The following is a 12,550-nucleotide window of genomic DNA, read 5'->3' on the forward strand; positions in this document are numbered from 1 at the left end:
ATATTAGATGATAGCGTGACATGTTGGTGTCCTATATGAACTAAATACAAAGTTTTGTACAAAGAGCATAAAATGACAGATATGTGTTTCAAATTGTGTGGGGGAAAAAGAGAGACTAGGTTAACATATCCTAATCCTACCTTTTGACACACATTACGGAATACGAAAGAGCCTAGAGATATCACACAATTGGCTACTTCTTTTTGTGAAAGAGAGAGCCATGGGATATCTATTAGGATTTCTATTCCCTTGTTGAAATTGGAAGATCAAATGATGCAAATTCAAACCCTAATCCCAAAATGCAAGTATGAACTAATAACAAGATTGCAGAATTGAGATTAAACAATGAACGACTGTAAATACAAGGATGAAATAAGAATGCAGATGTGTACCCGGAGTCAAAATCAGACTGAAAATGTTCGGGACGGGGGCGTGGGCGCCACTGTCCTGATTCTGTCCTGAAAACTGCACCGGAAACTGCTGTTTTGCACTCTGGAACACTGTCGGAAACTGTCGGAAATGCTGTCTGTCCGGAGGACCAGGGCGCCCAGCGCCTCTGTCCCAGGGACCAGGGTGCCCAGCGCCCCTGTCCTGGTAGGACCAGGGTGCCCAGTGCCCCTGTCCTAGTCTTTTGCTCTGCAATTTGATGCAGAGTGCTGTCTCGACCTGTTCTCTCCGGATCTGTATCCTGCGGCGTCGTCCGAGTCCTGAAACCTGCACTGATATCTGAAAAAGGGTGTATGGCCGGCTATATAGGGTTTTGCCTTAGTCAAACCCCCGCTTCGGTGATTTCCACCTCCATGAATAGCCAAGTTGTTTTGTAAAATGTTTTGTGTGTGCAGACCTAGTGTGTGTGCAAGGTCCTAAAATGCAAGAAAGCAAACTAGAGCAACCTAGAAAGTAAACCCTAATTGCTTGTAAATGATAATGTAAATGATCTAAATCAAGATGCAAAGTGATCTAAAGCATGAATGAAGGATATATTGAAGCTTATGCAAAGACATGAAAACAACATGAAATCATACCCAACCCCCAAGGGAGAGGTACAAGCCAATCTTCAGTCGGTAATCTCCTATTGTTCTTCAATGTCTTCCAAGCCCTAAATGGATGAATGGATTTGATAAATGCTTGATAAAGGGATGTTGAAAGTTGTTGAAGTCTTCAAAGATCTGCTCTTTTGCCGCATATGAGGTTCCTGAAAACAAAATTCGGATCCTTTCAAATGAAGAAAGAGAGCTCTTATGTATGAAACCCTAGGTCGCAGTTTCGTCTTTTGGCCAACCTAGAGATTGAATATCCTGCCAATTTCTTGGGGTTAAGCTTTATTTTATGATTGGATCGCGCTCCTAAAATTTCGGGAAAAATGTCCGGGACCGTGTGCACTCCGGGCGCCACGGTCCCGACAACTTTTCACCAAATTTTCAGGGCCGTCAGATATGATGATTTTAGAGAGAATCCCGAAGTTACAGGTGATTTCGAGATGTTTTGACCCTCGAAATCAAGCTCCCAAGTTCGAAATAGGACTTAATTAGGGTTTTTGATTAGATGATGTATTGGAGGAATAACATGAAAAGGGGCACACTTTAACGAAAGGGCCCGACTTTATGATGTGAAGGATGATGAAATAGGACCTTAGACCTAATTAATTTGATTAATTAAGTGCTAAAGGAGCAATGCAATGCAAAATGTAAAATGCACTAAGGCGGGTGCTAAACTAGGTGTGAAATTGTACCACCCTAGCAAGTGCGTACAATTTACGACGCTACACAAATATAATAAAACAAGGTAATTGCATAATAGAAAGTAGGAAACAACTGTATAGAGAAACAAAAGAGAATAAATGAACGAGAAAAGGGGAAGTGAAATATTACAACCAATCCACAATTGAAGCCTCCAACAATGTGCCCTTCGCCAACCAAACTTGCACACAAGTGAGGAGGAAAAATGCCGGGCCTATGTTTAGAGGCCTGCCATAGTCAAACCCTTGTTTTGGTGTTTCCACCTCCACGGAAAGCCAAGATAGATTGATGGATAAAATGATAATGGAAATAGAAATAAAAATATGATACAAATATGCCAATGGAGAAAATAAATAAGAGTAAGAAAGAACTCCCCTTCCACACCCAAGTCAAGAGCTCACTGAGTGAAGAAGATGAACCACCAAGTCCTCCTCAAACCACAAGGATATTGAGAGCCTTAAACACGAAGAAGAGACGATAATGCTAGACAATATCACTAGAAAGCTTCAATGGTGTGAGTAGAGAGTAGTGAGAATAATCTTGCAACCAGAGAGATTCAAAATGAGTTATTAGAGAGCTAAAATGAAGCCCAAGAGGGAAGATATGCATGCTAGAAGAGAAATTGACATCGTTGGTTGCTGAGGGGCATTTCAAGCTCTGCCAAATGCAGGCGTAATACTCAAACGACCACCTTTAGACTGCAGATTCGTTGGGCACTAGCATGACACACATACATCTTCATAATGCATTGGTGTCCATGGGTCATACAGTCAACAAAGTTGAAGAAAAAAGGCCAAAATAGTGAGTGATGAGGCAATCCATGCAGACAAAAGGACAAAGAGTTGAAGAAGGTATCGATTCAGGGTAAAGTGAAGGCACTTATGTAGCATGAAATCGCATGGGGTGTAATTTACTTGACACTACAATTTCCACTGTCCTAAAAGAGTGAGTTGGGATGAGAAAACACTTTGAGAAAAAAATAATATTAGTTTTTAATATCTCATTTGTTTTGATGAAAATCATATTTCTCAAATAAATACATATTAAATTAATGTCATCTTAGAGTGGAAATTAGTTTTTGGAAAGTTTCATTGGTGTCTTTGGGCATCGTTGACATTTAGTGACTTTATGACAATTGCTAAAAATGATTTTTTTCCTTCACATATAAGTTTCCTCCATTTCAATTGGTAAGGTTTGGGTGCCAAATTTAATTTTGAATTTGAATTCCATATATTGAAAAATTTGGCATTTTTCAATAATTCAATAATTTATTTTCTGTTTGAGCTTTTGCTCGTTTCTTTAGTGGCTAATACATCAACAAAGAAGGAGACTGTTGGATAGGATGTTCATAGTTTCTAGGTGATCTAAGGACGAGAGTTAGAGGACAACTAGGTGACCTAAGAATGAGAGCTAAGGATTACTAGAGTGTAGTCTCATTTAGAGATTACCCATGTGATTAAGAGTTTTAGATTTTCTCATTGTATTTGTTTATAGTAGGGTTTCAATAGTTAGAAGTATGTTATTTGGTATTTGAGTGCTCTATTTGTTGTAGATGTTTATGACAACTTTGTGGACATGGGTTTGCTTCTATTTCTTTGTATTTTCTATCACTTTATCATAATAAACCTTGCAGTGGAGTGTTGGAATCCAAGAACACTGAGAGGCGGGGGGGGGGGGGGGGGGGGGGTGAATCAGTGTTCTCCCGGTATTATTAATTTTAACCTTATTAGCACAACAACTTAGTAGCTGGTATGCATAAAAGAAAATAGAAACAAGTAATAATGCAACCACAAAGATCAACACCATAACACAAAGATTTACATGTGGAAAACCTCAAAAAGGAAAAACCATAGTGGGATTGGTGACCCACAATATCTATCCATTGATCAGATGAATAAATATTACATATAAGGGGCCTGCACATGCAGGAAGGCACATTGCCTAGAGCGCACTGCTCATCACAAAAGGAGCCTCATTGACTACAAGAAATCTTTAGACTACAATCTGGAAAGAAGATTGAACTACAAGATTAACATCTCTTATGCTTGAATACAGTTCCAGTTAAGCTCAATACCAGAGGTCTTAAACCTCTTACACAAACCCAATTCGATCACCTATTATCTACCAAATCCTCTGCATATGATTACAACCTTATTCGCACATAGATAATCCCATAACCATCCATGACCATAATCTACAAAGAGATCTTACATCATATTTATACAAACCTTGGACCTAAATAATTAGGTCGGCCACCTAAAAGATAATACAATAAATCCATTACATAAATCCGCAACCCAAGTCGACCTAAGGCCGAAACAACATTATCCAATCAATAAATCCAACCGGTAACGCATTGGGAGCATCCACCAACACGTTACACAAAACTGGTCCATAACCTAGAAGAATAACACATAATAGCACCAGACCTAAAATCGGTCGCCATAAGCCAAATGCAACACCACCGATCAACTGGAACACGAACATGATAACCATCAACATCCTGATAACCTTCTAGAAGCCACACCAACACTAGTTATCAAATCCATTGAAAGATCTTCAACGAAGCTTTGACGGTAAAACCCTTACCGGTAACCAAAAGGCTCACTAGAACATATGATAGCTTCCAAATCACCGAATCCCGAACCAACTGAATGTGACATGCATCTGAACCACATGAATGACCGAACCAAACCATTTCCACCAATTTGAACATACCGGAGACCAATCTCCTGATCAACATCACAATCCAACCATTCTACCGGAACTCGGTAGCCAACCAAAGAAGCTAGTGTTGACATCAATGACAAACGTCAATGCAACACATAATCAATTCCTCCATATTGCCAACATGGAGTTTGCAGAGTTTTCTTGCAAGTTGATGAAGTTTAATGTGTGTCAGTGTTTCATTTTACTTCCTATTTTGTGAGAAGTTGGAATAGATTTAATTTTTTGTTAGCAACAATTTATGACAACAAAAATGATGTATTTTTGTAATGCAAATATGTTATAATCCTTATATATCAGTTCCATGAAGGTTTTGCTAAAGTTTGAAGTGTGTTTTCAGAATTCATTTCTATTGCGAATTTGTACTATTTCTCTTTCTTGCAAGTTTTAATAAGGGGTTTCAAAAGGGTTTTTAGGTCTGATAATTTATTAGATAAGGGATATTACAAAACAAACGAAAATCCAAACCCTTAAAGCTAAAGAAAAGGTGGGTAGGGTGAGGTATAAAATCAATCAACACTAGCAAAATCTTAAAAGAATTAAGGTAATGTTTAATCACATAAAAGCACAATCAAACCTTGAATTTTTTTGATATGAAAGATAATCAATCATAAAATATCCCATCTACAACCCAAACAAAGAAGAAGAAACCCTAGGGGGCAAACCATAGGTCATGTTTGAAAATGTTGGGTTTGCAACAAATGTATAGGAAAATAAATACATTTCCTAAAGTATCCAAGTTAATTAAATACAGTGTAATTAGTTAGGTAAATAATTAACCTAGACAATAGAGTTGGGACAAATAAACATAATTAAAATAAATGCAATTCTTAAATAAAAGGATAGTGGGGCTTAGCTTCAAGATCAATGATTCTAATGTTCTAGAATGACTCATTACATCATATTTTTTTCCCCTTGATTTGATTAATTGCCCCATATTTCGAATTGTCACAAAAATGATGTAGATTGATCTTGAGCTCCATGTGTTTGATCCTAATTGCTAGAAAATTGAATTTGACACATGATTGCTTTGAGTCACATAAAGTTGATTTGACAGAATGTGTGCCTAAGGATCTACTCACCTTCACCTCCCAATATCTAAATCTATGAAGGTGGTGTCTATAAATATTATTGAGAAACTTGTTAACTTGATAGTTGAACATATTCTCTTAAGTCAAACCTCTTGTTTGATTGAATTAATAATGACAAAAAATGTCAAAGACAACATTCATAGACATAGATAGCCTATATGAATATGATGCATATTTGACATTGTGACATGTTTATGTGTTAAATGAATGCCTTTAAATATCATGAAATAAAATGTTGAATGATACGTGTGTTAGATTGACTCATAATAAGTAATGCAAAATAATGAGGAAATTTAAATTTAAAATCTTAGAATTAAGAATCATTTCTATTGACCATGAGAGTAACTTGTGAGGTTAAAGTGGGGATTTTAAAGTAGTAAGCAAAATATGAATGCACGGAAATATAACTAAATGTGGACTGGCAAATATCACCATTTCAATCATTAACATTCTATTCGATGTAATTTAATTATATGCAAAGCATTCCTCAACTTAAGAAGGGTCAAATTGAAACTCTGTGTGGAGACTGCACAGCATTTTGATGCTGACTTCGATTTTGGGCTCAATATCGGTGTGAGTAAATATCCTACAATTCGCAGGCCATGTCCAGAAAATGCTCCCGATTGCAGTTAATCTGCGGTTTTTTGGTGCTTGTTTTATGTTGGTGCAACTTTCAAGCATTGGCCGGCAATTCTCCTCGTCCAATTTCTGTAAAAAACTTCTTCATTCCTATCTCTTCCATGCCCTCGCCGCCAAATTTACTGCTATTATTATCTGCTACTAGGGGATAATGTTACAGATTTTAATCTTATCTTTTACGGCGATCGCAGGACCAAGAGATTCGTGAGAAGAAGGCCATCTGTTACCAAGACATTGAAAAGTAAGTAAAGTTATTTATTCCTTTTCACTTCAATCAGTTTGAACCTGAATGTGTCATATTATTTTCGAAAATATCAATAAGGTAACACGATTCATTTACAATTTTTGGTCTTTGTGGTTTCCTAGCGTTATTTTATAGAAATTTGAAAGCGAAAATGTGTAGAGGTTTTGCTGAACTTTAATTTGGCTTATTATGTCTTAATTTGCGCTTTTCTGGGTTGTAATACGAAATATATTTGTTTTTTCTTTCTTCTTGTATGATATAATAAATTTTTGTTTGGTCATAATCATGGATGATTAACCTCTGGCTTTTCAGGTGTATGGTCTGATGTGACTTTTGGGTATGATATTTGTCACTTGTTTTTCTGTACTATCAGCGCTGCACTTTATGCAATTTCTTAACACAAATGGTGCTTTTCGATTAAAAAGAACGTATTTTCAGAGTGAAAGGTTTATACGAATTAGCGTGGTCTGAAAGGACTACAAATTTGGCTGTGGTAGGGTTTTGACAATAAAATTTGAGTTATCATTTGGTGTTGTAGTGGTTTGTGGGGAAGGCAATGCAAATTATCACCAGCGGCCAAAGAGAATTGTGCCCTTAGATGTCTTTCCGCAGTTTGCTACGAACACATTTATGGCGACGATCCTGTAAGTTATCTATTTCAGTTTGTAATGCTGTGTTCTCGTCTTGTTAATGAGATTGATGATAATGTTCAATACACTTTCCTGAAAAGTTTTGCTCTTGTCAATTTCGGGAAAGGAAACAGTTTTCTTGTATTATTCAGTGCTATGGTGGAATATGTCTCATTAATGAATATTTATCGCTCAAAGATCTGCACTTTAGCGAAATTTTTAAATGTAACCTATTGCGTAGAGTTTTCGGTTTTTCTTTTTCGTTATAACTGAGGAAATCTTTACATGTCCAGCTAGAGGAAGGGGAATTAGACTACAAACGTGGAAAAGAATATAAGTACTGCATGTACAGGTACCTGTATATCCCCTCAGTTTTTTCTTTTAGTTGTATGTTGACATTTGCTTCTAATTTCTTATGAGTGCTGCCTTTTCTCTTTAGTCAAATCACTCTAATAGTCCAATGCTTATATTTATCTTCAAAGTAAGAATTGAAGAAATATAACTTTAGTCAATTTTTTAGAACTATGGATGTGTGTGACTATCTGTAGTTTCAGATTCAATTTAGAGAGCTTTAGGATTTTTTGTTTTTTTAAATTTTAAATAACCAAGATATTTAAATTTGTATGGAAGGAGAAATCAGAGCTTTGTTTGGAAGTTAATTTTTGTCTTTTCTTGCATCCACATGAATTGAACCTTTTCAATCTTTTGGTATTCCCTGTTTCCAAAAAGTTGGACATCATGCCATTTCTATCCTGCTTTTCATTCTTGGGAATGCATTTGTCGTTTACATTCCAATGTGGGATGAACTTGAGCATCGACATTTGTACCAGAATTCTGTATGAAAACATGCATCAACCTTCAGAAACAAGTCAGAACCATTTGATAGCATCAAATTAGTCACTTTCTATGTTTATGTCTTTTTCCGAACCTTCTGAACTTTCTTTGCAAGTGTACTTACTTTGTAACACATAAGGGTCACACCTTTAGGTCCAAGCATTTTCTTAAATACAAGCCTCCCCTTCTTTTTCTGGTGTGAAGACATCAAGCTTCCAGTCACGGCTTCTATTGCCAATAGTGCATTTCTCTTTTTTCATTTGGTAGGTGATTACTTTCTAATGACAGCAGGGCTTTGGCAACAACCCACCCTGAATAGGTCACAAGGATGGGGTTGTCTGTGTTTGTGTGGAAAGTAAATATATTTAATAAACTCAGGATGCACAAGACAACAAGAGAACAAGATGATTAACAAAACTATATTAACCAAAAAGATTTGTATGATGATAACATCATAGCTTTGTAGCAAAAAATCAACAAATGATTTTTGATTGAGTAAAGTGAAAAGGTCTTCTTTGTCTCTGGGACTTTTATGCAGGCCATCACCCTTAAACCTTCTTCTGAGAACTTTCAATCTTTACAATGCAAGATTAAAAGCACAAATGACTTTATAACTGAGACATGATTGAAAAGGAATCTTCACTTATTGAGACGGATTGCTGCTGAATTTCCCCTACCGCACTTTATTCTTTTTAAATGATAAAAAACATTGGGGATCTGGATGTCTAGTTTGTATCCGTAGCTCTCACCCAAGTCACCAGATTTGAATTCGAATTCGAAGTTCAACAGCTTTGAAATTCGAATGAAGTTCGACAAGGAAAAAATTCGAAATGTATCTAGATAGATGTGAATCTAGATATATCTTCTTCAATTCTCTGTTTCTTTTGTGCCTTCTTCACTTTGCCTACCATTGAAGCAGCCAACTCTTTCTCTAGAATAGCTTTAAGTTCCAGAGTCACGCCTTTACATGCTTGAACACCTCCACTTGGACCCCCTGTATTAGCAAGGAAGTAGTCCCTAAGCCTTGTTAAAGTTCCAACAATAGTTCCTTGACATAGGTTACATTTGATGTAAGTTCCATTTCGGGTCACATGCTTCCATGCCTCAGAAGTTGATTTGGGAGGAGCCATTAAATGAAAATCTGCATGTTTGGAAAGAAAAATTAAAAAACAAAATAAACACTACATTTATTTCAACCTTTCAAAATAGAAATACTAAATTTTAATAAAATATTTGTTAATATATTCTAATTATTTTAACAAAAAATAAACAAATACTAATTTTTATTTTTGTTTACTAAATTTATAAACAAAATAAAATAATAATACACTACATTTTTCTAAACAACACTATAAAAATTATTAATATTTTATTTTAACTTTATAAAACAAATAAAAATTAAAAATCAAATAATATAAATAATAAACAACATATGTAAAAACAATTAATAATTTAATACAATAATATTAAACTATATATCAGGTCTTAATAAAAACTAAACATTAAACAATATAATATTTTGTTTAAATAATATAACATTATAAACAATAAACAATAGACAAAATATTTTGTTTATTTTGTTTGAATAACCTAAAAATCTAACCTAAAAATATAAGTTTTATCCAATAAAAAAAAAAAATCTAACCTAAAAATTTCAGTGAAGCCTACCTGGGCAAGGACATTGCAGGTTGTCGAACACGGCAGACCGGCGGTAGGGCATATAACACGGCAGCTGAGGTGAACTGGCAGGGCGTCGAACACAAGCTTCTTTGAACACTACCGCAGACTACTGTGACTTCCTTCAGCTTCCACTTTGGCTTCCACACTTCTCTAGCAACGACTCACGACAAACTGAAGACTGTGGGTTTCTGGCGCTAATTTATTTAAAAAAACCGAAAAAAACCCTAAACGAGTTTTATACTCTGTTTTAACGTTCGGCGAATTTCGAACTTCAAGGAAGAAATTTGGCCGAACTTGGTGACTTAGGCTCTCATAGTAAACAATTACACACTTGGTTTTTTAAGATATTTGATGCAAACAAAAATATGTGTTCTCAGTAGTTGAAGCATTTTAATGTATGTAGCTTTCTTCCCCTGTTCTGTGGATGGAAGGTGTGTAGCTAATTTTTTTTCTGCTGGTACAACAATACCTTGTGTTGGTGTGGAGATTGATGTTTGTCACTGTGCTGCATGTATCTAATGTTGTTTATTTTCCGAACGCCATGAACCTGTTATTAAATGTGTTGAATTTGTTTAATGAATCTTGCTTCTTTGATTAACTCTATCTGGGCAGATGAAGAGTTGCTTATTTGTGCTATGGGAGAGCCACATCAACTTAGAAGTTTAGAATCCAAGGCACATCTAAAATAGATTACATCTAGTAGAGGTGGGCGTATAGCTTCTATCATAGCTATTTTGTAAGAAACATATACTACTATATGTACTTTGATGTATAGATTTGTATGTTCTGAGAGGATACACCTGTTTGTCCATCTCAATATGGATTGAAGGCAACAACATGTGCAGCTTTGTATTCATCATGTTCTAGAGGTTGCAGGTTTGCAGCAAGATGTGCTTTGAAATATTAGATATATGTTTAAATCTCTTCTCTTTGAGAATCTGAAGTAAGTCCATACATGGTTGAAGAAATTTTATGTGGTCTTGAGCATGATTTTTTGGGCATGGCCCAAGAACTTTTATCTTCAACAATTTATCAACCACTACAAAAATGTTGTCAGGATCATGCTTGGTAGTGGGCAAACTTGAGAGGAAGTCCATTGAGACTAATTGCCAAAAACTGATTGCCATTGGCATTGGATTGCATATTCCTTGTTTCTTGTTAGTAAGAGTGGTTATTGCACTGAGTGTAGGGTATAATGACCTAGTAACATGTGTTGACATGAATGCCAAGATCTTGCTTGGTCTTACATGCCTTGCATCTTAGTTAAAGTGTGTCGCAGTCAAATTTTGGCATTCACTTTTTGTGATAAGCTGAATTCCCATTTGAGTCAGCATTGGGACATAGCAAAAATTTAATAAATAATATTATTAATATTTTTATAATATTGTTTGAAGGGAGGGCTGACTCTGTATGAGTCTTCTATAGATAAATAAACATTTCCTATAAAATCGGCTCTAAGGTCGACTTGCTGAATATTTTTTTAATAAAAAAGGCCCTAAGGCCGACCTGCTTGTGGCGGTTGCCTTTAACCAACCAGTTGGATCTATATTTAAGTAAGTTTGTTTGAGTTGTAGAGGCATCGAAGATTTGTGAATTTGGTATTCAACAAATGCAGCAGGAGTAAACAGATGCAAACCTGGAAACTCCATCTAGGTAGGTCGTAACCCCCACCTTCTCTCTAGCAATTTTAGTGTTTATTTCAATTTTTGCTACATCTGCAATTAAGAGACTGTGTCTTACCTGATCCAATCCGTCTCATTCTATAGGCCCATCGCTCAATGGAGACATTGATACTTCTGCCAGGTGCGGAAAGGAGTTCATGATACAGGTCATGAATAAGGAGCCGAGCAATACGATATTGATGCCTTTTTAGCTGTTGTCTGAAGACATAGCTCAAAAGGCAGTGAAGATAGGGATTGAAGTGACAAAGTAATCATCGGTGAAGGGAAGCATTCTGCCCAGCCAGTAGAGGATCCGAGCTACATCCATACTTGCATCTGGAATGATAAGTCCCAAGCCGATCCCTGAGTATTGAGAGAGGACATTCTGTTGCGGGAGAGGGCCGTTCTAAAGCTGTGAGCTCTCCTTAGGGTACATAACCCCAATCAATATCCACCAATGGACTTCATCAGGGCTGGGAGTGATATTACAGGTTCTCTTTTCAAATCTGAATGATTGCAGACCTTTGTTATGAATCTGATCTAGTCTGAGACAAAAGGAAATTGTAGTGGTTTAATTACAGGGAATGTTAGTTCCAGATTTCCCTTGTTTAAGAGCATATAATTGTATGATCATCTGTTGTTGACATTAAGACTCCCTGATTGTTGCTGCTTATATTCATGTTTAATGTTTTTCATTTGTGATACATTTGAGTTGACATTTTTTGGTTAAAACTACAAATCTAAGTGAGAGTGTTACAATGGTATCAGAGCTCTTCGACCTGTCAGCCTGTGGGTTGCTTATGAGTGACAGAGAGCAGCGTTATCAGTTGTGTGAGAAGGAGGGAGCCACCATGGGGGATGGAGGAGAATAAAACCCTCATGAGTTCAGCAATTAGACAAAAGAAGTGGTAACTAGCATGAGAGAAACAATGGGAGACATGGTCCAACTATTGAAAGGATTGGGCTAGCAGCTGAGCAATGAAAGACCTGTGCAAAACAAGGAAGAGGTCAGTAGCTCAAGTAGGGACAAAGCCTTGAAAAACACAAAGGCTTTCAGGGCCAATTTCCTGGAAAAAGAAGCAGAAATTAATGTGGAGGAAGTACAACCTGATGCGGAAGAAGACATGCCAAGATTTCATGATGCTTACAATTCCTTAAGCCCTGTTGTTTGTGCTGATCTGACTTTCACGGACTTTTATGAGATGAAGAAAGCAACAGGGCATGGGAGGAAAGGGTATTGAGGAAGGAAGGACATTCAACACTGGTTGGGAAAGGTTACCATTCTGACTTTCGATGGATCTGAAGG

At 36.5% G+C, this 12,550-nt stretch overlaps 1 protein-coding gene across 2 annotated transcripts in view; it reads left to right on the forward strand.

The window, feature by feature from the left end:
• Window positions 1-5,975: 5,975 nt before the first annotated feature.
• The window catches only part of LOC131061417 (uncharacterized), a 52,153-nt gene continuing 45,578 nt past the window's right edge, over window positions 5,976-12,550 (forward strand). Inside the window, exons 1-4 of one of the 2 annotated variants that reach the window (XM_057995087.2) lie at window positions 5,976-6,267; window positions 6,388-6,437; window positions 6,979-7,084; window positions 7,363-7,421. In XM_057995087.2, coding sequence (XP_057851070.2) covers window positions 6,160-6,267; window positions 6,388-6,437; window positions 6,979-7,084; window positions 7,363-7,421 — 323 coding nt within the window. In that variant the 5' untranslated portion in view covers window positions 5,976-6,159. The remainder of the gene's footprint in view (window positions 6,268-6,387; window positions 6,438-6,978; window positions 7,085-7,362; window positions 7,422-12,550) is intronic. The other variant, XM_057995078.2, reaches the window with a different exon arrangement.

This window comes from Cryptomeria japonica, chromosome 2, assembly GCF_030272615.1.
Source record: "Cryptomeria japonica chromosome 2, Sugi_1.0, whole genome shotgun sequence".
Classification (NCBI taxonomy): domain Eukaryota; kingdom Viridiplantae; phylum Streptophyta; class Pinopsida; order Cupressales; family Cupressaceae; genus Cryptomeria; species Cryptomeria japonica.